Genomic DNA, 22968 nt, shown 5'->3' with positions numbered 1-22968 from the left:
TTTTGGGTTTTTTTTTCCCCCCTGAATTTCGCTCCCATTTTGTAAGTTCTTCCTGGAAGCCTGCTGACAGGCAGAAATAGTTGAACGGATCTCAGTGTTGGAGGCAGCTAGAGTAAGCAGCTCAGAACTTGCTCTCAGAATCAAAGCTCCTTTCCTGAGAGCCCTTGTGGATCAGCATTTAGGACTAGTTATGCCATCTGCCGCCTTTGGAGGGGCAGAAACAAGATGTGCCGATTTTCATACTTCACACTGAGCCTATTTTTTGAGTAAGACAAGGCTGGACTGTTTCGTGACCCCGCCCTCCCCTACACACCCTCATTATGTTCGCCAGTGAACATCTAAACGCCTGTGTAACCCACCCTCCGGGCTGCCATGCCCTCATACCTCATGTTAGTCAAAACATACTTTTCCTGTCAGATTTTTAAAACAATCTATTTCTAGATTTTGATATCTGTCTTTTCAGAGAAGTTGTTTTTGATCAGTAATAGAGGACAAGCTATCTTTGGAAAATTTTGTTCTTTTTTCCTTGTTAACTAGGCTTTTCCAAAGCTTAAGAAGGGCATGTTGAATAAATTAATGCTAGTAATTAACCAGCCTCTATCAGTCAGGAGGCTGTAAGGATTAACTTAGAAAGAGCATAAACTTTGGAGTTAGGTACAGATTGTATGGCCTTGATCAAGTTACCCAACTCATTGCACTTGGAGATAATACCCCGAACGACCATCATGAGCATTAAGTGAGAACTCGATGGCTTGTACCTATTGCAGGCATGGCAAATCTTGATTTCCTTCCTTCTGTTCTCTTCATACAAAATGAAGGGTAATTATTGCAACTAGAAAACATCATGAGTGCCACATTATGTGGGTTTGGATAGTTGTGGTTACTGATTACATTCACATACATGTTGATGATACAGGGCTGAAAAAAACCATGTTTTTCATCATACTTCACAATCTTCTATCCAAACACCATCAGAAAATTACATTAGACTTAGAACTAAGTCAAGAAAGAGCTTTTCAAGATTATCACAGAATTAGCTGAATGGCAAGATCTTAACAGAAAAGCACCTTTCATATTGCATGCAGTATAAATTTAATGTTGAGGTGGAAATCATTGTTATTGTTCTCTGTTATTTTGGAATTTATTAGTATAAGTGATCTTATGTTCTTAGTTATTATCTTGAAAATCAAAATAAATAAAACATTGTGTAAATTCCTGAGTAAGGTCCCATGGCATCCCTTTTAGAAAGTTCTTCTGTAATGGTGCTTTTTGCACACAGTACGTGATCAGTATATGTTTATTGGGTCAATGATTTCCCATCGGCGGTATGAGGTGAGTGAATAAGCATATTCGGAGTAAGTCCTCATTCTGTGGCCATGTGGATCAGTCTACATTACTAATTTTGAATTTCCATGGGCTACAAGCCCTCGATGAGGTGCCCGTGCCCCTGCCTTTCTTTTTGACGTTATCTTTTACCGTTCTTGCTGTTCACTCTGTTTATCCATACTGAGCCCCTGGGGACTCAACCACCTGCGGGCTCTTCTGCCAGACTGCCCTCCCCTTCCCCTATCCTTGGCATGGCTGCCCCCGCCCACGTCATTCAAATCTCTGTATGATCATATGTCACCTCCTCAGGCCTTCCCTGAACGCCCCACATTCTCAATATCACAACCCCATATTTTATCTTCTTCAAAGCGCTTAATACTATCCAAATGCATCTTGTTTACTCATCATCTTCTTGCTTGTTGTCCCCTTACTGAAGAAAGATACATAATAACAGAGACTTTACTGTCTTGTGAATTTTTGTTTTGAGTTGTGTCTCTGTACTTTTGTCTACTTTATAATAAAAGGACCAAAAATTTTAAATGAATGCTTTTTAAAAAGTAAGGGTGATAATGGGATTTCAGTTTCTTTCAAATTACTTTACCTCTTTCCTGAACTGATCCCATAATTGAATTCAAAGCATGAAATCATCTTCATGTATTGATGTGACTTTTTCTAATCCTTGTAGATGGCACAGCGATGTTTCAGGGGAAATTATCTCAGGTATATTTTTGTAAATTTTGAAACATTAATAAATGTTTCTTTTTCTTCTAAAAAGAAGAAAGTGAAATTACAGTTAGGTATTATTTCAAGACTTTTATCATTGTTGAGAAGCATTTAAAAATGTGCTTGTGTGTTGAAAACCAGTTTTGCAACAGGGTCATTGTCCACTTTTTTTTTTTTTTTTTTTGAGAGAGAGAGCGAAAGCAGGGGAGGAGCAGGAAGAGAGGGACAGAGGATCTGAAGTGGGCCCTGCGCTGACAACAGTGAGCCCAGTGTGGGGCTTGAACTCACAAACTTGTGAGATCATAACCTGAGATGAAGTCTGATGCTCAACTGACTAAGCCACCCACGTGCCCCGTCTACAGTTTTTTATGATACGTATCAAGTATTTTATTTTTTTGTGTGTGGGTTATTTCAGATTTTGAGAGCAAATCTTGAAACTGAATCTATAAGAAAATGGACCAGTGATGCCCACCGAGAAAGGTGCAGAGTAACACTGGCACCCCCATTCTATAAATAAATCTCATGACAGCTCTTCTGCGATGGGACTGGAGGGTGGATGATGGAGGTGGACATCTTGGAAGCTGGGTTAAGGGTGATATGGAGGCGGAGTCAGAGAGGCTGAATTTCCTTGTGATTCAGGGAGATCTTGCAGCCCAGAGTACAGCCACAGGCCCTCTGGGTTAGTCAGGGACTTGGAACCCCACTTCTGCCTTCATACATAATAAACAAACAGCTCCTCCTCTTTCTCTGACTCTACCACAGTTGCTCTTATGGAAGGTACGGAAGCAAGACTCGTATCCTAATGGAGAGGAGCAAAGGTCTTCTTATTGACCGGGGGGAAAAGTGCAGTCCTTGCCTTCACTTTGTTAATATTCAGAACAAGTATTTCCCAAGGATCACTTCCTCTTATGCTGTGCCTGGTTGCTTAAGAAGAGAAATTATAAGGGAACAGAGAGTTCTACTAGAACTGACTGATAATGCCAAATATTCCTGTAGATGTGCCATTTTATTGTCTTAGCACATGGTAATTTTAGGTAGAGGATCTATGTAGAAACTTTTGGAATCATAAGTACAAGCTGCTCAGGTTTTCATCAGGCTCCTAAATTTCTGTATATATTGAGTCAATAGAATTATAAAGTTATAAAATCCATAAAGAGTCACATAATAATATAAAGTTATTAATAACCTATCTTTCAAGGCTGTTGTGAAGAAGTAAGAGTAACAGAAAAGTACTTTGCAAAGAGCATTGTGGGCAGGCTGTGTGTGTGTGTGTGTGTGTGTGTGTGTGTGTGTGTGCGCATTGTTGAAATATATTTGTATAGAAAATATTACAGCATCTGTAATTGAAAACTTCTGGCAGTATTTTGGGGAGGCAGGTTTTTAATGATAACAGGGTTACTGCGAAGATAAACAGCATGGAAGAAGGCTTAGCTTAGCTTTCTGCTCATGAAGTGCTTAAACCTCAACAGCTTTCTGCATAAGAGCTATCCAGCCTCTGCTCGAACACCTTTCTTCTCAAAGTAAAAACATATCTCTTGGCGCTTAAAACGTGTTTCTGGGGCACACACTGACTTGTAGCATGAGAGGAAGGGTTCAGTGCTGAATTAACTGGGGTTACTGCTAATGCTGAAATGAGCCTGAGTAGGAGGCAGTTGAAAATTTTGAGGAAGTGAACAGTTTGTTTTCTATTTTTCTGTCTATAGCTTTCTAAATTTTTTGTTTTGCCATGTATTGCTTATGTAATTATTCAGCAGTGGTTTTTGAGTTGCTCCAGTTATCATTATCATCACTATACTCATTCCCATCTCAGGGGCCCATGTTTGCTATTCCCTGTCTGACCTAGATTTCCACGTGGCTTTTTTTCCTTCAGCTCATGCAGACTTTTCATATGTCACCTTTATAATGAGATCTTTCTTAGACTCCTTTCTAAAATTTCTAACCCCTGACCTACATTCAAGATCTTACTTCTCTGGTTTAGCTTTGCTCCTCCGTGCTTATCTCTATCTAGCTTCCAAGATGGCCCCAATGATTCTTTCCTCCTGGTATTCACAGTTTTGTGTAGCTCACCCCAGCACCGAATAGGGCTGACCTATGTAACCAATAGGACATTGCAGAAGTAAGAGTGTGACTCCCAAGGCTGAATTATAAAAGTTATTGTACTTCTCCCTTGTTCTCATTTGAATCATTTGCTCTGAGAGAAACTATCTGCCGTGTCATAAGGAGCCTCAAGCCACCCTGAGGTCTCTTCCCCACAACGAGCATCAACCCACCATCCATATAAAGGAGCCTTCTTGGAGGCATATCCTCCAGCCTCAGTTCAGTTTTCAGATCAATGCAGCCCTGGCCAATAGCTTGACCACATCTTCATGACAAACTCCAAGCCAGAATCACCCAGCTAGGTAGCTGCTTCCAAATTCCTGACCCAGAGAAACTGTGTGAGATAATAAAGGTGTTTTGTGTTTTCTTTGTCATTTTAAGCTATTGATTTATTACATAAAAATAGATTACTAATGTATCCTCTAAGTATAAAACATCATCTAACATATCTTGCCTTTGTGTATCTGCCTCAACTACCAGGATGGAAGGATTTTTTCTCCTTTTTGTTCACTGTGGAATCCCTAGCACCTAGAACAACTTTCCCACAATAACCCCCTGAGAGTAGGTACTGTTATCATCCCCGTTTTTACAAAAAAGGAGACTGGGGCACAGTAAGGTTAAGTAACATATCCAAGGTCATGCAGTCAGAACCAGACTTCTCCACAGCTTAATGTGCTTAATCAGAACCCTGCCCCGTCCTAGTTCCTTGCATGCTATCTTGTGTTACGTACAAGACACTATGATAGTTATTATTAAGGGTACAGTTAGATTTAAGAAGTGATCTCTGTTGGGCCCCCTGGGTGGTTCAGTCAATTAAGTGACTTCGGCTCAGGTCATGATCTGGAGGTTTGTGATTTCGAGCTCCACGTCAGACTGTGCTGACAGCTCAGCACTTGGTGGTGTGGAGCCTGCTTGAAATTCTCTGTCTCTGCCCCTTCCCCACTTATACTCTCTCTCTAAAGAAATAAACTTTGGGAAAAAATAAAGAAATGGTCTCTGTTGTCATGCAGTTAACAGTCCAATTGGGAAAACAGGGTAAATATCAGATAACTATCATACAGAGCAGGATTTGATCAGTGCTATATGAATGAGTGTCGGTCATCAAAGGGTGACAGCCCCTTTTTCCAAGAAGAATGGCTATCTGTAGTTCTTATGCGTAGGTCCCCATGTTTTGTGCCATTTTACCCTCACTGCCCTAACCTCAACTAATCAAAAGAGGTAATGAAGGATGACTATTCTAGGCTGGGTAGCAGCTCAAGGGAGTTCCTGGTATAAGAACCCTATGAAGCCTATTTGCTGAGATAGAATCTTCAGATTTCTTATTATCCCTTGTATCCTTATCATGTCTATCATTTGGGGTAACCTGAACAAGTCTTTTGTTCTTGAAACCAAAAGGGCCTCTCATATGTAGTGTAGTGCAAAGTCCTGTAGAAGTTCAGAGGAGAAAGAGGCTACATACAGGAAGATGAGGGTTGGACACTTCACAGAGAATTCACACATGAGCTGCCTCCGAAATGAGAGTATACTTTAACCAACAGATGATGTGGAGAGCAGAATTAGCATTTATAAAGCATAAGAACTACAAGTGTACAAAGAAGTAATTTGTAAACTTACATTACTGGGTGTTGATTATATTTTTGTGTACTTTAATAGAGTTCCTTTATTCCATATAAACAGTATTGCAAAAACTATTTTTATATTCTTGAGTTTATTATCAGTAGAAAATACTATGTGTAGCTTTGAGTAGAGAACTTCCAGTGATAGGTAAAGATCTCTCAGGTGTCATCAAATAGGGTAATGGAGTCTGTTTCCATTTAAGGTTGGTTTTTGTTTTGTTTTGTTTTGTTTTTGTTTTAATTTCATAAGGAGAAAGAAAGAGCAGCAAAAGGAATCAGAAGAAAGTAGGAGAAGGAAAAAAAAAGGGAAAAGAAAGTTAAAATTTGCATTTGATAGTACCTGCCCTTGTGACTTTCTATTTGAGTTTCATTCTGGAAATGACTGTTTTGTCTCTCATGTCTTAATACATGAAATATTATCTGGTAGGAGGGAGAGACCTGCCTACTTCATTAATTCAACAAATATTTCACTCCTTTACTGGGTGCTTTTTATGATATTCCCTTTATTTTCGAATTTCTTTCTCTTTTTCTTTTTGTATATGGCAAACTCCTTTATCCTGTGAGTTGTAGCTCAAGTTATTTCCTTCTTTTTAAAATGTCAATACCCAAGCTTCCCACTAGAGTCCTTTCTAGAGGAGGATAACATCATCTAGAGCCTCTGCTTTTTTTCCTACACAGTGTCTGGTAATTGATTTAAAAAATAAAAAACAACAACAGCAACAACAACAAAACACATCCAGTCATGTACCAAGGAATAAGAAACAGGCCAAAAGGGAAAAGAAACAAAAATAGACCAAGACGCAACCCAGAAATTAGAGTAATCAGAAATGGACTTTAAAATAACTGTAATATGTTTAAGAATATAGATCATAAAATTGAGAATTTTAACAGAGACCCAGAGTCTATAAAAGTATAAACAAATTAGAATTCTATAACTGAAGAAGCATTGACATTATGAACTCAATAGATAGGTGTAACAGCTGATTTGTTAAAACCTAAGGAGTAGATTAGTACACCAGAAAGAACAAGATTATAGTATGGAAAGCCAAAAGTATTAAAAATATAGAAAAGAGCAAAGGGAACATATGGGACATGGTGAAAAGTCTAACATAAACATAATTTGAGTCCCAGCAAGAGAGGAGAGAGAAAATGGAAGCATTATCTGAAGTGATAGTGGCCCAGAACTTTCTGAAAGAGACCATTGAAAATAAGCCATAGCTTCTATAAATGCAATGAAATGTTAGCAGGATTTAAAAAAAAAAAAAAAAAAAAAGAGGGGGATCCTAGGTGGCTCAGTCGGATCGGTCATGATCTCACGATTTGTGAGTTTGAACCCTGCATCTGGCTCGCTGCTGTCAGCATGGAGCCCACTTTGAATCCTCTGTCCCCTTCTCTCTCTGCCCTTCCCCTTCTCACACCCTCTCCCTCTCTCAAAAATGAATAAGCATTAAAAAATAAATAAAATAGGGGCGCCTGGGTGGCTCAGTCGGTTAAGCAGCCGACTTCGGCTCAGGTCATGATCTCACGGTCCGTGAGTTCGAGCCCCGCGTGGGGCTCTGTGCTGCCAGCTCGGAGCCTGGAGCCTGTTTCAGATTCTGTGTCTCCCTCTCTCTGACCCTCCCCCATTCAGGCTCTGTGTCTCTCTGTCTCAAAAATAAATAAACGTTAAAAAAATTTTTTTAAATAAATAAAATAAAATAAAAATGAAGCATACCACTGTCAAACTGCTAAAAAACAAAGACAAGATCTTGAACGCAGCCAGGAAGAGCAACAATCAGACAGCTGATTTCTCAATAGGAACGATGGAAGCCAAAACAACAAAATGACATCTTAAGTGAAAGATAAGCTGACAATCTAGAATTCCGTATTTGCAAAAATATCCTTTAACCATGAAGGCAGTATAAAGATATATTGACAGAAAACCCAAAAACTGAAGGAGTTTGTAATAGAATAGACTTGTAGTTAAAGAAACACCAAAGGGATTTCTTCAAACAAATGGAAAATGATTCCAGTTAGTAACACAGAAATGCAAGGAAAAAAGAGGGAGGAGAATCAAGATGGCAGAGTGGGAGGATCCGGAGCTCCACTCCGTCCATGGACCCGGCCCGGCTATAATGATCTACAGATCAGCTCTCTTTGAGCACGACTAGAGCTAGCAGAGCAGCTCTTCCACAGATAAAGATGGAAAGAAAAAGCCACATTGGGAAGGGTAGGAGGGGCAGAGATGTGGTCATCACCACTCAACCGGCCTTACAAGAAACCTTAAAGGGACTCCGTTAGGCAGAAAAAAACATAAATAGAAGAAGATTTTGAAAGAAAAAAATGCACTGGTAAAGGGAAACGTCTAGTATGGGTAGTGGATCAACCACTTATAAAGCTAGTATGAAGATTAAAAGACAGAAGTAGTAAAGCCAGTTATATCTACAATAATTAGGTAAGGGATGCACAAAATAAAAAGTTATAAAATAAGATGTCAGATATAAAATGTGGAGAGAGCAAAATGTAGTGCTTTTAGAATGTGTTCAAACTTAAGCAACCATCAACCTAAAATAGACTGCTGTCTACATAGGATGCTCTGTGTATGAACCTCATGGTAACCACAAACCAAAAACCTATAATAGATACACAAAGAATAAAGAGAAAGGAATCCAAACATAACATTAAAGAAAGTCATATCACAAGGGAAGGAGCAAAAGAAAAAGGAACAGAAAGAACTACAAAAGCAACCAGAAAGCAATTAACGAAATGGCTGTACATACATAGCTATCAATAATTACTTTAAATGTAAATGGTCTAAATGTTCCAGTTAAAAGACAAAGGGTGACTAAATAAATTAAAAAAAAAAAAAAAGACCCCTAGGGTACCTGGCTGGCTCAGTTGGTAGAGCATGCGACTCTTGATCTTGGGGTTGTGAGTTCTTGGGGTTGTGAGTTCAAGCCCGCATTGGGCATAGAGCTTCAACAAAAACAAAACAAGACTCATTTACAGTCTGCCTATAAGACTCACTTCAGACCTAAAGAAACATATAGACTGAAAGTGAAGAAATGGAAAAAGATATTACATGGAAATGGAAAGAAAGCTGGGTAGCAATACTTAGACAAAACAGACTATTTATTTATTTATTTATTTATTTATTTATTTAGAGCACACAAGCAGGGGAAAGGGGCAGAGTGGGGGAGAGAGAATCACAAGCTGATCCAGAGCCTGACATGGGGCTTGATGCAGGGCACAATCCCACAACCCTGGGATAATGACCTGAGCCAAAATCAAGAGTCAGATGCTTAACCGATTGAGCCACGTAGGCACCCCTAGACAAAACTGACTTTGAAAGAAAGACTGTTAACAAGAGACAAAGAAGGGCATTACATAATCATAAAGAGATCAATCGAACAAGAGAATATAACAATTACAAATATCTGTACACCCAACATATGAGCACCTAAATATATAAAGCAAATATTAACAGATATGAAGGTAGAAATTGACAGTAATACAATAATAGTAGGGGACTTTAACATTCCACTTATATCAGTGAATATATCATCCAGACAAAATCAATAAGGAAACAGCGGCCTTAACATATTAAACCACATGGACTTAATAGATACATACAGACCCAAGGGAAGAATACACATTCTTTTCAAATGCAGATGGACTATTCTCACCTTAGGTCACATGTTAGGCCACAAAACAAGTCTCAATAAATTTAAAGATTGAGATCATATCAAGGATCTTTTCTTAAATGTTTATTTATTTTGAGAGAGAGCATGTGTGTGAGCAGGGGAGGAGCAGAGAGAGGGAAGGAGAATCAATCCCAAGCAAGGTCCGTGCTGACAGTGGGGCTTGATCTCAGGAATCTTGAGATCACGATCTGAGCCGAAATCAAGAGTCAGCTGCTCAACTGACTGAGCCACTCACGCGCCCCAAGTATCTTTTCTGATAACATAGCTAGTATGAAACTAGATATCAAATACAAGAGAGAAAAAAAAAAGGTAAAAAAATCCCCAAGCCCCACAAACATATGGAGGCTAAACAACATGGTATGAAACAATGTCAATGAAGAAATCAAAGAGGAAATTAAAAATACCTTGAGGTATTATATGATTTCACTTATATGTGAATCTAGAAAAGTTCCTCTAAGAACCAGACTTTCAAAGAGGGCAGCAAAGGTATATAATGAAAGTATGATGGTTGAATACTGTTTCGTAGGAAGAGGATCTAAGGGCATTGCTCCTCCACCTACAGACTTTCAACCACACATTCTGTTTTCAGGTGTTCCCTGAACGCTTCCCCTACAGATGTGTGTCTGGCCTCTCCAATTCTTAAACCTTTCTGGACTTCTTGCTTTTTAACTCCTGAGATCATACTGCACATACAGTTTTACAGCCAGATTTTTTTTTATACTTAATGTTTCATTATATAACTGTTGCTAAAATACCCTACCAACTACCTTTAAGCCACCACAATGAGAAAGTTCTAGATTCCTACCAGAGTTCAAGCCAAGGTAGTCACAGGTGTCATGCAAGTACTTACAGAACAGCAGGAAGGAAAAAACCTGTATATAAAATAAATTGTATCTTGAGACACCTATCCTTATGCTAGTACATCTTGAATGATTTATTTTTTATTTTTAATCTCTACACTGAACCTGGGCCTCGAACCTACAACCCCAAGATCAAGAGTCACATGTTCTACCAACTGAGTCAGCCAGGCAGGCACCCCCATCTTGAATGAGTTAACTACTAAATGTAGCAGTATGAGGCCAGGAAAAATTCAGGTCTCACCATGGAGGCAATTTTAAGTAACCTGTGGTATTATTTAGAATATTGACCCAGATGCTGTACAGTGACCTGAATTAACAATGGCTTATCAAGATAGAAATTTGTTTTCTGTCTCGTAACAATCCAAGTGTGATATGATGGCTCCATGTAGGATCCTTCTGTCTTGTTGCTTTCTTCTTCTTAGGCTGTTTCCATTGTTCATATGATTAAAGATGGCTGAGTACACGTTAGCCAGTGGGAAAGGGGAAGTATGATCCAGGGAACACACTTTGAAAGTACTTTTAAAGGCAATTTTGCACCTTTCACTTCAGCTCACAGCACATTATCCAGAAGTTACTAGAAGACTGGAAAACAGTTTAGCTTGGTGGCCGTGTATTTTGTGCTATATAAGAAACTGAGGGAAATGAAATGAAATGAAATAATGAAATGGAAATGAAATGAAGTGAAATGAAATGAAATGAGACAAAATAAAACTCAATAAATACACCAGAAAAGAAATGCTGAGGTTAAGTACTGGGGACAGCTAATGGTCTTTGCTATATTCTGAGCTTAGTAAAGTCAAGTTGTTGAATTTAAATTAACATAGCTCTGAGGTTAAGTCCTGATCTTTGTAGTAAGGGATTCTTTTACTTGTGTATACCAAAATTACAAACAAAACTTAAAAATAAAACCAGGAAAAATCATAGTGATTTTCCCTATAGAGGCTTAAGGAAATAGGGAAGATTAATGCCTTATGCTTCTTTTATTCACTGGAATTCAGTAAAATCCTCCTCCGTTTTCTCCATTCTGGCCAGTGAAATCAAGCTCTTTTACATTTGCTTCTAATACTAATGAAATTCCAGAGCCAAGGTTTACAGATGTACACATTTAAATTTTTTTTTAACGTTTATTTATTTTTGGGACAGAGAGAGAGCATGAACAGGGGAGGGGCAGAGAGAGAGGGAGACACAGAATCAGAAGCAGGCTCCAGGCTCTGAGCCATCAGCCCAGAGCCCGACGCGGGGCTCGAACTCACGGACCGCGAGATTGTGACCTGAGCTGAAGTCAGATGCTTAACCGACTGAGCCACCCAGGCGCCCCCAGATGTACACATTTATAACGAACAGGAAAAGAGATCAAGAGACGAAAGAGGTGCCACTCCCCTTTGCAGCAATGGAGGAAGAGAGATGGTTCTGTTTCACAGAACTAAGTTCAACGAATCTGCTTTGATGAGGTGTTAAACTAAAAACATTCATAAGAACATCAATCTTGTTTTCCTGTGCAATATGAAAACGTGTCTGAATATTCATAATCTAGCAATTTGTTCTCTGTTCTTGGAAGTATAATTTTTAAGAAAGGTCTTATAAACTCTTGAGACTTTGAAATTGTTACTACATACTGCAAAGACAACCTTCACAAAGAGCTTGTATTTCTATTGGTTGTCTTTCTTGATAGTTCGTTGCCTTGGTAATAATGCTGTAATCTACATGTCTGAATTTCTAAACACCCTAAAGGCTTGTAACTTTGTTCTGTCAAATCAGAAGAGAATCATTGGCACATTTCTCTTCTTCCATATATAGAATGGAGAAAAAGAAATTCCCATCACAGTAGTCGATTTCTTTTGACAAAGACTGAGAGCTTTGTTGCTAAATTAACAAGGGATATTGCCTTTCTTTTTCTCTTTGAAAATTTAATATCTACTATCTTTAGGAATTCATGGAATTCTTTTCAAGTTATTTAACAGGGTTTCTTTTTTCCCATATAGACTGTCCTTCATCTACCTGGGTTCAGTTCCAAGACAGTTGTTACATTTTTCTTCAAGAAGCCATCAAAGTAGAAAGCATAGAGGACGTCAGAAATCAGTGTACTGATCATGGTAAGGAGTTCATTCCTTTTTTTTTCACAGTCTTTAAATAGTGTTGACTAATTCCTTGAAAAAATAGTTTTGTCAGGGCGCCTGGGTGGCTCAGTCGGTTAAGCTTCCAACTTTGGCTCAGGTCATGATCTTTTTGTCTGTGAGTTTGAGCCCCACATCGGGCTCTGTGCTGACAGCTCGGAGTCTCTGGCCTGCTTCAGATTCTGTGTCTCCCTCTCTCTCTGCTCCTCCCCGCTTGCATGCTCGCTCGCTCGCTCTCAAAAATAAACAAATAGTTTTGTCATATCTCGCTTTTACCTGGGTCCCTGTAATAAATGGACCATTTTTATTGTATAATACATAAGCCATAAGTGGAATTGGGCATATACTTAACCTTTGAGTTGGGAGACAGCTGTTAGCCAGTACTGTCCAAAGCTTTGTGCCAGAAACTTAGCCAACAGCAGTGTCCATTTAATGTGCATACTCTGTGCCAGGCACTGTGCTTAGGCACACCATATACTTTTACCTGGCTTTAATGAACATAACAAACCTATCAGATAGTTTTTTTATTATCCTCCTTTTATCAACGGGACAAACTAAGTGCAGTTTATTTGTTCAAGGTCACACAGGCAGTAAGTGACAGAGCCAGGATTTAAACCAGGGTCTAGCAAGGTCTAACAGAACACTCTGTTATTCTGCCTTGAAAGTGCTGTTTCAGGTATGTAGTGTGGGCAGAAGTCAAATGGGACCATGAAGTGAAACTGTGGTAAAGAAATGTATGTTAAACAAAAAGGAGAAGGGCGCCTGGGTGGCTCAGTCTGTTGACTGTCTGACTCTTGATTTCAGCTCAGGTCATGATCTCATCGTTCGTGAGATCAAGCCCCACCTCAGGCTCTGCGCTGACAGCTCAGAGCCTGCTTGGGATTCTCTCCCTGCCCCTCTCCTGCTCATGCTCTCTTTCTCTCTCTCTCTCAAAATAAAAAAAAAATAAAGAAAAAAGAAAGAAAGAAAAGAAAGAAAGAAAGAAAGAAAGAAAGAAAGAAAGAAAGAAAAGGAAAGAAAGAGAAAGAAAAAGAAAGAAAAAAGAGAAAAAGGCTATTTGCTAGCAGATACATTCAGTGTTCTCCAGAAAATATATTTACAACTTCACATTGTGAAATATTTTAAATAAAAATGGTATTTTTAAAAAGGTGTGCTTGGGTGTTCTTTATATGTTTGGCTGTTTGGCCCAAAGTGCATCCTTGTTGTTGTCTCTAACTGTTGTGATACTTGGAAGTTCAAACTGAAACTAGGATGTGAACTAGTAACTTTTTCAACTGAAATACCTGTGATGGTGATAGGAGAGTCCTTGATTCTTTAGAGGTATTTTTTATTACTGCATGAGATCTAAAATCTCTTGATTATTTCATTAAATTTTATCTTAGACTCATCAGTAACTCCAGCATTTAGAAATGCCTTTTACCTTAAAAAAAAAATCTAACAACCGACCAATACAACATTTTGGAAGAATATCAAATCATATTCACTTATCATAGAAGGAGTGAATGTAAGCATAGAGGTTTTTAATCCTGGTAAGTGCCATGTAGTACTCAATGCATATTGTTTCCCTTTGAAAAACTCATACCTGCCAAATGGTGTTGAACATTGGCTCTTTGAAAACAAGACATTTCGAATCTACCAGTATGGTTTCATTTTAAAGAAATTGAGAGCTGCCTGGGTGGCTCAATCGGTTAAGCATCTGACTCTTGATTTCAGCTCAGGTCATGAGCTCACGGTTTGTGAGTTTGAGCCCCGAGTCAGGCAGGCCCTGTGCTGACAGCGTGGAGCCTGCTTAGGATTCTCTCTCTCTGCCCATCAGCTGCTCACACACTCTCTATCAAAATAAATAAATATTTTTTCAAAAATTGAATAATAGGCATTTTTTCAAATAGGACTTCCCCTATAACAATTTTCTATCTTTTTTAAAAATACTTATATTAGGTATAATGTAGATTTCAATAACAGACATTATTTGGGAGGCTGAGAGCCTAGAAAAGACCTATTACACTCTTACTAGCCTGTATGAACCACTATGGCAGAATTCACTGTCCAGTTTTACTACTTATCTTTAGCAATTAAGCAAATGCTTACTTTACAGAGGCAAAATTACTACTGGTTGCCATTTTTCTTTAGCAAAGCAAAACAGAATTGGAAACAGCCAGAAACTTTGTGATTTGACCTTGATTGCTTGTTCTGGAGTCCATTAACTCTACTTGTTCAAGCAGGGCAGCCACTAAGGAATTTAAAATGTTTATTTATTTTTGAGAGAGAGAGAACACAAGCAGGGAAGGGGGACAGAGAGGAGGAGACACGGAATCTGAAGCAGACTCCAGACTCTGAGCTGTCAGCACAGAGCCCGATGCGGGGCTCGAACCCACAAACCATGAGATCATGGCTTGAGCTGAAGTTGGATGCTTAATGGGCTGAGCCACCCAGAGGCCCCAGGAATTTTAAATTGTTATATTCACATTTGCTTATAAAATTTATTTTGTGTCTAAAGAAAAACATCTCTTTTCTCCAGTTAAAAATCTATAAATTCAGTTTGTCTTACTGATTGGATTTTTAAAAATTTCTCATACATTTCTCTTTACCTTACCATTTATTTGAAAATCCTCTATATTTGTTTCTACTCTGGAAATACCCGGTTCATTAATGAATCAGAAAATTAGCTAAAATTAGTTAATAACACTGGTATTTATTTTTGGCTACACCAGTGTTTTGGTTAAGAGTCGTAGGTAGACATAAATTCAGTGTTTGCTATGTATGAAGAAGAAAAAGCATAAGGTATAATACTACAGTATTTACATTGGGATTTATAAAATCTTGCCAGCTATACAAAATCGTATGTTAAACCTGTCATTAGGGGTTTAGAAAACAAGTGACTTGTTACCTTTTGTGCTGCAGTGAGCTATCTTTAGAAATATTCCCAGTGTTTTGTATAATTTACTTCATATTACCTCTCCTTATTTTTGGTATCCTTATTCATTTAGGTAAATAATTGTGAGAGGCTAACATTTTTCTTATTTTGCAACATTTACCTTTAATTTATGTTATCATTATAATAGAAAAAATAAATATTTTCAATATTTTTTTTGTGATTTGTGAGATATGTTACTAGCTATAAAAAGAATTGAAGACCCATATTATATCTCAGCGGTAGTGTCACTGGTAATGCACTGTAAAAAAATTTTTCTTGAGCACATGCATTCTCCAGGGACTTACCCTGTCATTTGTTAAAGAAAATGAAAGTGTGTCTTATTTGCCTGACACAGTAATTTAAGTTTATACAGTATTTAATTAGATTACAATGTTAAGAATCATTAAAGTTCCCTTGGCTTCCACAAGGTCAAAGAAAAGGATGAAAAACTCCTCTCTGAACACTTAAGCCAAAACTATAACCTAGTTAAATACTTCCCTTGAGAATTTTTCTAGAGTGGTATTTTGGTCACATTTTACAAGTGAGTACAAGTATCAGGGTGAAACAAATTAAAAGTCTGTGTGACATTTAACAGGCAGGCAGCTGGAAATGATAAGAAAACCATCATAGAGTTTTTCAAAATGGAGATACGACTCAGAGAGCCTTGCCGAATCCTAACTTTGGATTAAAGTATTGTTATCTGATTTTTCTTTTAAAAGTTCTTTGTAATATGCACAATCACTATTAAAAAACTTAGAAAAATACATGAGCAAATATTTTAAACATATAGCAAAATCACCCTAAATCGCACCACCCTAATAAGGAAATGTAATGATTGTTAACATTTTGGTTAAATATCCTAGACATTTCACCCCAGGCAAATTTATATTAATACTTTTTTCTTTTTTTTTTAATGCAGTTTGTTAATGCATAATGTTTATTTTTGACAGAGAGTACCAGAGGGGGAGGAGCAGAGAGAGAGGGAGGATCCGAAGTAGCTCTGTGCTGTGTGTGCAGAGCCCTATGCAGGGTTTGAACTCACGAACTGTGAGATCATGACCTGAGCTGAAGTTGGGTGCTTAACCTACTGAGCCACCCAGGCGTCCCAGCTATTTTTTTAATATGTAAAAAAAGGGATCATATTTGGCAAACTGTCCCGTAATTTGCATTTTCCATTAAAGATGTCTGTGGCAGCAAAAATGTAATGCATATTTCCTAATAACTGTGTATTAATCCAGTATATAGAAATGCCATAATTGATTTAATTAATCCTTTAATATTGGCTATTGAATTATTTGCAATCTTTCAGTGTCACAAACATGTGATGAACATTAATGATTGTGTCTATTTGAGCACAGAGCCAATGATTGTTGGGTCAAATACGTGCCCTTTTAGGGGCTTTTTGACACATCTTGCCATATTGTTTCCAAGAAGGTTGTACTAATTTTTACTCCACCTAACCACTTATGAATTTCTGTTTTGTTATACCCAGGGCCAACACTGTTTAATCTAGAAGTCTGAAAGGCTGCTTAATTTAATTTTCATTTCTTTACCAGTGAGATTGCATTTCTCACACATTTCTTTTGTTAGATTTCCTTCTGTGAGGGTGAACTGTCTTTTACAGTCTTGAAACAATTATTTTTCTTCCATTAAGGTGTTGGCTTCTTTATTTATAATAGAGCTGCAGTCTGCCTGGTTTGTGATTTTCTTCTCTAACAATCCAGTAAGGTTTAGGGGAGACTTTTTGGCCCTATAGTAATTTTCTTTTCCCCTATTGTTAAATTTATTGGTTTTTTTTTTTTTTTTTTTGGTAAGCTTCTTTTAAGATATAAAAGTAATCATTTAATAAAAATTTTTCTTAGTATATCAGTACATAGTAGCTCTGTCTTTTCCATTTAACTGTTAACTTATTACAAAATATTATCAACTTTAGAGTGATGTCATAAATATAGTAGCCTACAATTTAAGCCACCTGTAATTCTCAAAGGATGGTCCCTGGATCAGCAGCATCAGCATCACCTGGGAACTTGTTGGGAATGTAAATTCTCAGGCCCCATCTCATTCCAGTTGGAAGCCCTCCAGATTTTGATGCATGCTCAAGGTGGAGAACCACTGAACTAAGACAATATTCTGGAATTTTCAGGAGACTTTGTTAAGTTTGGATGATTTTGGAAGAATGTAATAGGCAAGAGTACCTTATTTCTCCATGTACTTGCATTAGTTATAGTACAGAAAGTCTCCACACTGTAAAATATATGTAGGATCAACAACTTATCATTGGAAAATGGGAAAATTGTTACCTCTAAATTACTGAGGCTGAGAAGTCCTGTTTGTTATTTTTGTGTTATATTCCATATTTAGCTGAGTACACCTGAAAGGCTGTTACATTATTTTTTTTATTTTTATTTTTTTTTGTCTTACACCCAGGGATTAGATGTATCCTCCCTGCCAGCTTTCTGGCTGCTTTGAGCACAAGCCTTGATGTCATCATTTATTCAACTGTCTTCACTTGAAAAAACAGAATATCATGAAAGGAACTAACTCTACTAGCATTTTCTCTAAAGTATTATCCAATTAAGACAGTGAAATGCTTTTTAATTTGCAAGAGAATCTTTGTCTAGGTAAGGAAACAGGGTTAAATATCTCTTGGAAAAGTAGTTACTCCTGATATTTATAGGATGCTTGTATGTATATGTAGCTTATAGACTTTAAGAACCACAAAAGCTAATGTATGGGAGATATAAAATATAGATCGCTGCTGCTCTTTACTCTTGAATCACATGAAAGTGTGATTAACTATCCAATGATAGACCTCTTTTATTGATCATTTTCCTTAACCAGGAATTTTCTAAAGACCACAGAATATGTACATGTAAGGCTTTGGGCAACAGGCACACGAAGGCCAGTTAAATGAGGCAAGTCAGAGACTGTTGTTTAATTTCACGTCTTGCAACTGTTCTGGCAAGTTGACTTCATAGTTATCAGTTCTCCTAGATTTGGTCAGAGCTTCTCCTCCCTACACTAGTAAACAAAGGAGAAACCGTGGTTGCTTGAGGAAGAGGTGATGGGAAAAAGGAAAGTTGAGAGATGCAGAAAATATGTTCTATTGCTGAAGCCTCCCGTGATGTTTTGTTCCCTTGTCTGTAAATTACCAACTCTACATAAATGAAATGAGAATATAAAATTGTTGTGCTCAATTTATCACATCACTTTACTTTACTCATGAATATATTGTCTCTTCAAAATTGTGCATATTCTCAAGCTGAAACTTAAAAAGGTGTGAAAGTATAATACATTATGGTAAATGTATTATAATGCATAATTTTTATATAATTCCTGTGATCTGCATGGATTCTGGAAACATGGTAACTTTATTTCTACCTAAAAATAATTTCAGGAGCAGACATGGTAAGCATACATAATGAAGAAGAAAATGCTTTTATACTGGAGACTTTGAAAAAGCAATGGAAAGGCCCAGATGATATCCTACTAGGCATGTTTTTTGACACAGATGGTAAGTAATATTTACCTTGTAGGAAACCACTTTTTTTTTTTTTTTTTAATGGTAACAAAACTGGTAACTTTGAGATTCTTCAGTTCTGTAGTTCAAGTTGATGTTTCCTGTAGTCTCTGGGTATTCTATTTTCAGTGTGCACCTATGACCTACACTGCAACTCTTTCCTGAGCAGCTGTGTTTCTTTTGTCCGGATTAAAATATGGTTCTAGGCTCAGCATTTTTGTAATATGGTAGTGTCATAAATGTGTCAACTGTAGGATATCGCTAGATTGAACTATCAAGGTTATATTATGTAAATGTATTTATTGTCCCTGTAGGAAACAAAGTACATGCATTATTAATGAAATGAAACTACTAAGGTTACTATTAATATTTTAATTTTCTGGGGCGCCTGGGTGGCACAGTTGGTTAAGCGTCCGACTTCGGCCAGGTCACGATCTCGCGGTCCGTGAGTTCGAGCCCCGCGTCAGGCTCTGGGCTGATGGCTAGGAGCCTGGAGCCTGTTTCCGATTCTGTGTCTCCCTCTCTCTCTGCCCCTCCCCCGTTCATGCTCTGTCTCTCTCTGTCCCAAAAATGAATAAACGTTGAAAAAAAAAATTAAAAATTTTTAATTTTCTTGGCTATTTCCCCCAAGAAAATGTTTTTATTATTTTCAAAAACAGGATCTTCCGTAGAACCTCTTTGAGCCAGTACCTCTCATTTGCTGGTACACAAGATATATTCCTCCTAATTTAAATCCTACAACTAAAAGTTTTGAGCAGACATATCTTAGTAATTTTCCACCTTTAATCCCAGATCCTTTTCTTAGGCTTTCTTTTTAACTCCATTTAACACTGTCATAATGATAAAAATATTCTTAACTGACAGATGCAAGTTTCAAGTGGTTTGATAAGTCAAATATGACATTTGATAAATGGACAGACCAAGAAGATGGTGAGGATCTAGTTGACACCTGTGCCTTTTTGCACACCAAGACAGGTGAATGGAAAAAAGGAAATTGTGAAATTTCTTCTGTGGAAGGAACCCTTTGTAAAGCAGCTAGTAAGTATAACTGAAAACTTTTTTCCATTTCTAGAGGGGTGGGGAAAGTAAGGCTGGTTTTAAAATAAAAATTTTTGAGACAAGTATGCCTCAATAAATTAGAGGGAGTAAGAAAGACTTCAGAATATATTAATTAGGATGCTATGCTCCCAAATCTTTTGGAAGTCCAATATAATTCTCATGTGAACCAGGCATACTTTCATTCTATCTGCTTATTCTTAGAGCCTGCAAGGTCAGAAATTTCTTCTCTTGTTCAAAGGAATTATCATAGCCTCCTTGCATGTTATTGGATTAGCTACTCATGTCTGATTCCAGAGTTCTAGCTAATGTTTAAAGAATTTGACCTTGTACAGGTACTAACATCCTTTGTTTAGGCAAATGAAGAAAAACTGCATTGTAGTCAATAACTTACTCTGGACTAAAATGTAATTTTTCTTCTGACCCATCAGAATGCTTTTTCTCCCCACCGCAATCCTGAGGTGCAAGCTCTGAACCTGGCCCCTGCCCTTCCAACCACCACCCCTGGGCTCTGGCTGTCCCCTCTTCCCCTTCAGAATGCTTTCTAATGGACAAAATTATTATGTCCCACAACAGTATTTTGATGTTATTGTTAAACATCAAAGCATGTTCCAAGTTTCAGAAAAAATTTTTAAAAACACTTAAAATTTCAAAATATGATTTTGGGATACTTGAAACATGACAGCCATTTCTCCACTTTGCATCTTTAGTATTTCCCCCCTTCTACTTCAACCTTAAACCAAAATTATTTTCCCCTTTTGATTTTTTTGTATGCCTCAGCAGAGTTCTTAACTACAGTTGATTATATTAAATTTATCACAGTTTTATGGTAGTGGAATTCCACTTCCAATATTTATTGGATTAAAAAAAATTTTTTTTCATGTACTATCAGGGCACATTTATATAAACCGAATTTTTAATTAAACTATAACTGAAACATCAGAAATAGTGAGCAAATCCATACTAATGGGGTCACAGTTGTATACTTCAATTTTATTAGGTTTGTCTTCTATAGAGCCTCTAACAAAAATTATTTTCCTCACCTCATCACTTTGAGTTTCCTTATTATTTCTCCACCAACCAAGCTAATACACTGTTAGACCTCTACATCTTTAAAAAAAAACAAAAAACAACTTTGTTCAAAATGGAAAACAATTGACCAAGCAATAGAAATAGGGATATTAAGCTACTAAATTTCATTTTCAACTATTTTGAAAGTGTTTAAAGGCAAACTTAGAATAAAGTATACATGCTTGAATTTTAATTTTCATTTTCTTTTGCATTTTAGTCCCATATGAAAAGAAATATTTATCAGGTAAGTAACGGTGTTTTGTTAAAAATCTTCCCACAAGTAAAAATACATTAAGATTCTAATGTCAAAATATTCCTAAAGACCTCCTTAAAATTAATTATATAATTTTATAAAGTGGAACAACTTTTATAAGAATTTAGAAAGGTCTCAACTTAGTAATAAGACTTGACATCCTAATATGGTAACTGCAAATATGTATGAATTTTTTAAAATACCAAATTGTATTTGCCCATTGAATTCCCTTTTTTGTGGGAAATGAGTCTGCAATCTTTTGTTTAAAAAACTTTGACCTTATAATTATAGTTCTTTAAGGATCTGTCTTAGGGGTTTACTAAATGCATTTTTTTTAAAGTTCATTTACTTTGAGAGAGCCTGTGTGCATGAATGGAGGGGCAGAGAGAGAGGGGAGAGAGAATCCCAAGCAGGCTCTGCTCTGTCAGCAGAGCCAGATGTGGGGCTTTATTAGGAACAGTGAGATCATGACCTGAGCTGAGATCGAGTTGGACACTTAATTGACTGAACCACCCAGGTGCCCCTAAATGCATATTTTTTTGAAAGAACAGGTAATATATTAACATGGTTGAAAAAGCAAAATAGTAAAGCAAATGCTGAAAAGTCCGTCTTCCATCTTGCCCCTGTCTACATTATTCTACTTTTATCCTTATTGGGCACCAGCTCAGTTTCTTAACTGTGTTTCTTTTGCCAAGATCAGCAAATTGAGATATAGGACTTACTTTGCCCTTTTATTCACTAATAGATTCTAGGTATCGACAACGCATACTCTTCCGTATATCTCTTTATGGATATAAACCAGCTCCAGACCCTTATTGGCTGGTTTCCAAACATTACAGTGCTGCAGTGAATGAATCTACTTGCACAAATACATTATTTAAAGATTAGATTCCCTGAAATGCAAATGTTGGATTTGAAAAGTGGATGTAGAACTTTGATCGATAACATGGTTTTAGAATTGTACTATTTTGCATTCCCAGAAACAGGTCTATTAAAAATTCTGTATTTTTTTTTTTGCCAATTGGTAGCATAATTTTTAATCTCTTTGAGGTGTGAATAAGATGCACAAATCTTAAGTGTACAGTTTGATGGTTGCCTCTGGATATACCTGGGTAACTACCTCTCAAGTCAAGATAGAGCAAGAACATGTTACACCAAAAAATTTCCTTCATGCCCATTACCAATAATTGTATCCCCTACCATCATCTCTCCCAGAGTTACCCACTATTTTGAGTTCTATCACCATAGGTTAGAGTTGCTGGTTTAGAACATAGATAGAATTCTACTGGCTTTTTTCACTCAAGAATTTTTTTAGATCCATCCATGTTATGTATATATTGTACTTATTCTACTGTTGTATAGTACTTTGTAAATGTATCACAATTTGTCCAATTTCCTATTACGTATATATGCATCATTTCTAGTTTGGTACTAAAATGATAGAACAGCCTATGAACATTCTCATTTGGACCTATTTTCTCATTTTCCTTGTGTATATTCCAAAGAGAAGAACTGCAAGGTCAATAGGGTAGCTAATATGTTTGGCTTTATTAGAAACTACCAAGTAATTTTTCAAAGTGGTTGAACTGCTACATTCCTACTGCACATCCGTCCCATGGAAAGTCCCATCTAATTTCAGCCATTCAGGTGTGTGTAATCATTTTGATTTCCATTTCCCTGGTGAATAATGTTGAGCACTTTTATTAGCCATTTCATTGTTTTGTGAAATGCCTAT

General features: G+C 37.2%; 1 protein-coding gene across 1 annotated transcript in view; it reads left to right on the top strand.

Annotated features, from left to right (window-relative positions):
* Nucleotides 1–22968, top strand: part of LY75 (lymphocyte antigen 75) — a 135757-nt gene that overhangs the window by 107756 nt on the left and 5033 nt on the right. Inside the window, exons 35-38 of the mRNA XM_003990798.5 lie at nucleotides 12288–12398; nucleotides 18731–18847; nucleotides 19718–19891; nucleotides 21198–21224. Of these exons, the coding sequence (XP_003990847.1) occupies nucleotides 12288–12398; nucleotides 18731–18847; nucleotides 19718–19891; nucleotides 21198–21224 (429 nt within the window). The remainder of the gene's footprint in view (nucleotides 1–12287; nucleotides 12399–18730; nucleotides 18848–19717; nucleotides 19892–21197; nucleotides 21225–22968) is intronic.

This window comes from Felis catus, chromosome C1, assembly GCF_018350175.1.
Source record: "Felis catus isolate Fca126 chromosome C1, F.catus_Fca126_mat1.0, whole genome shotgun sequence".
In the NCBI taxonomy this organism is placed as follows: Eukaryota; Metazoa; Chordata; class Mammalia; order Carnivora; family Felidae; genus Felis; species Felis catus.
This window is presented reverse-complemented; position numbering and strand designations above follow the sequence as displayed.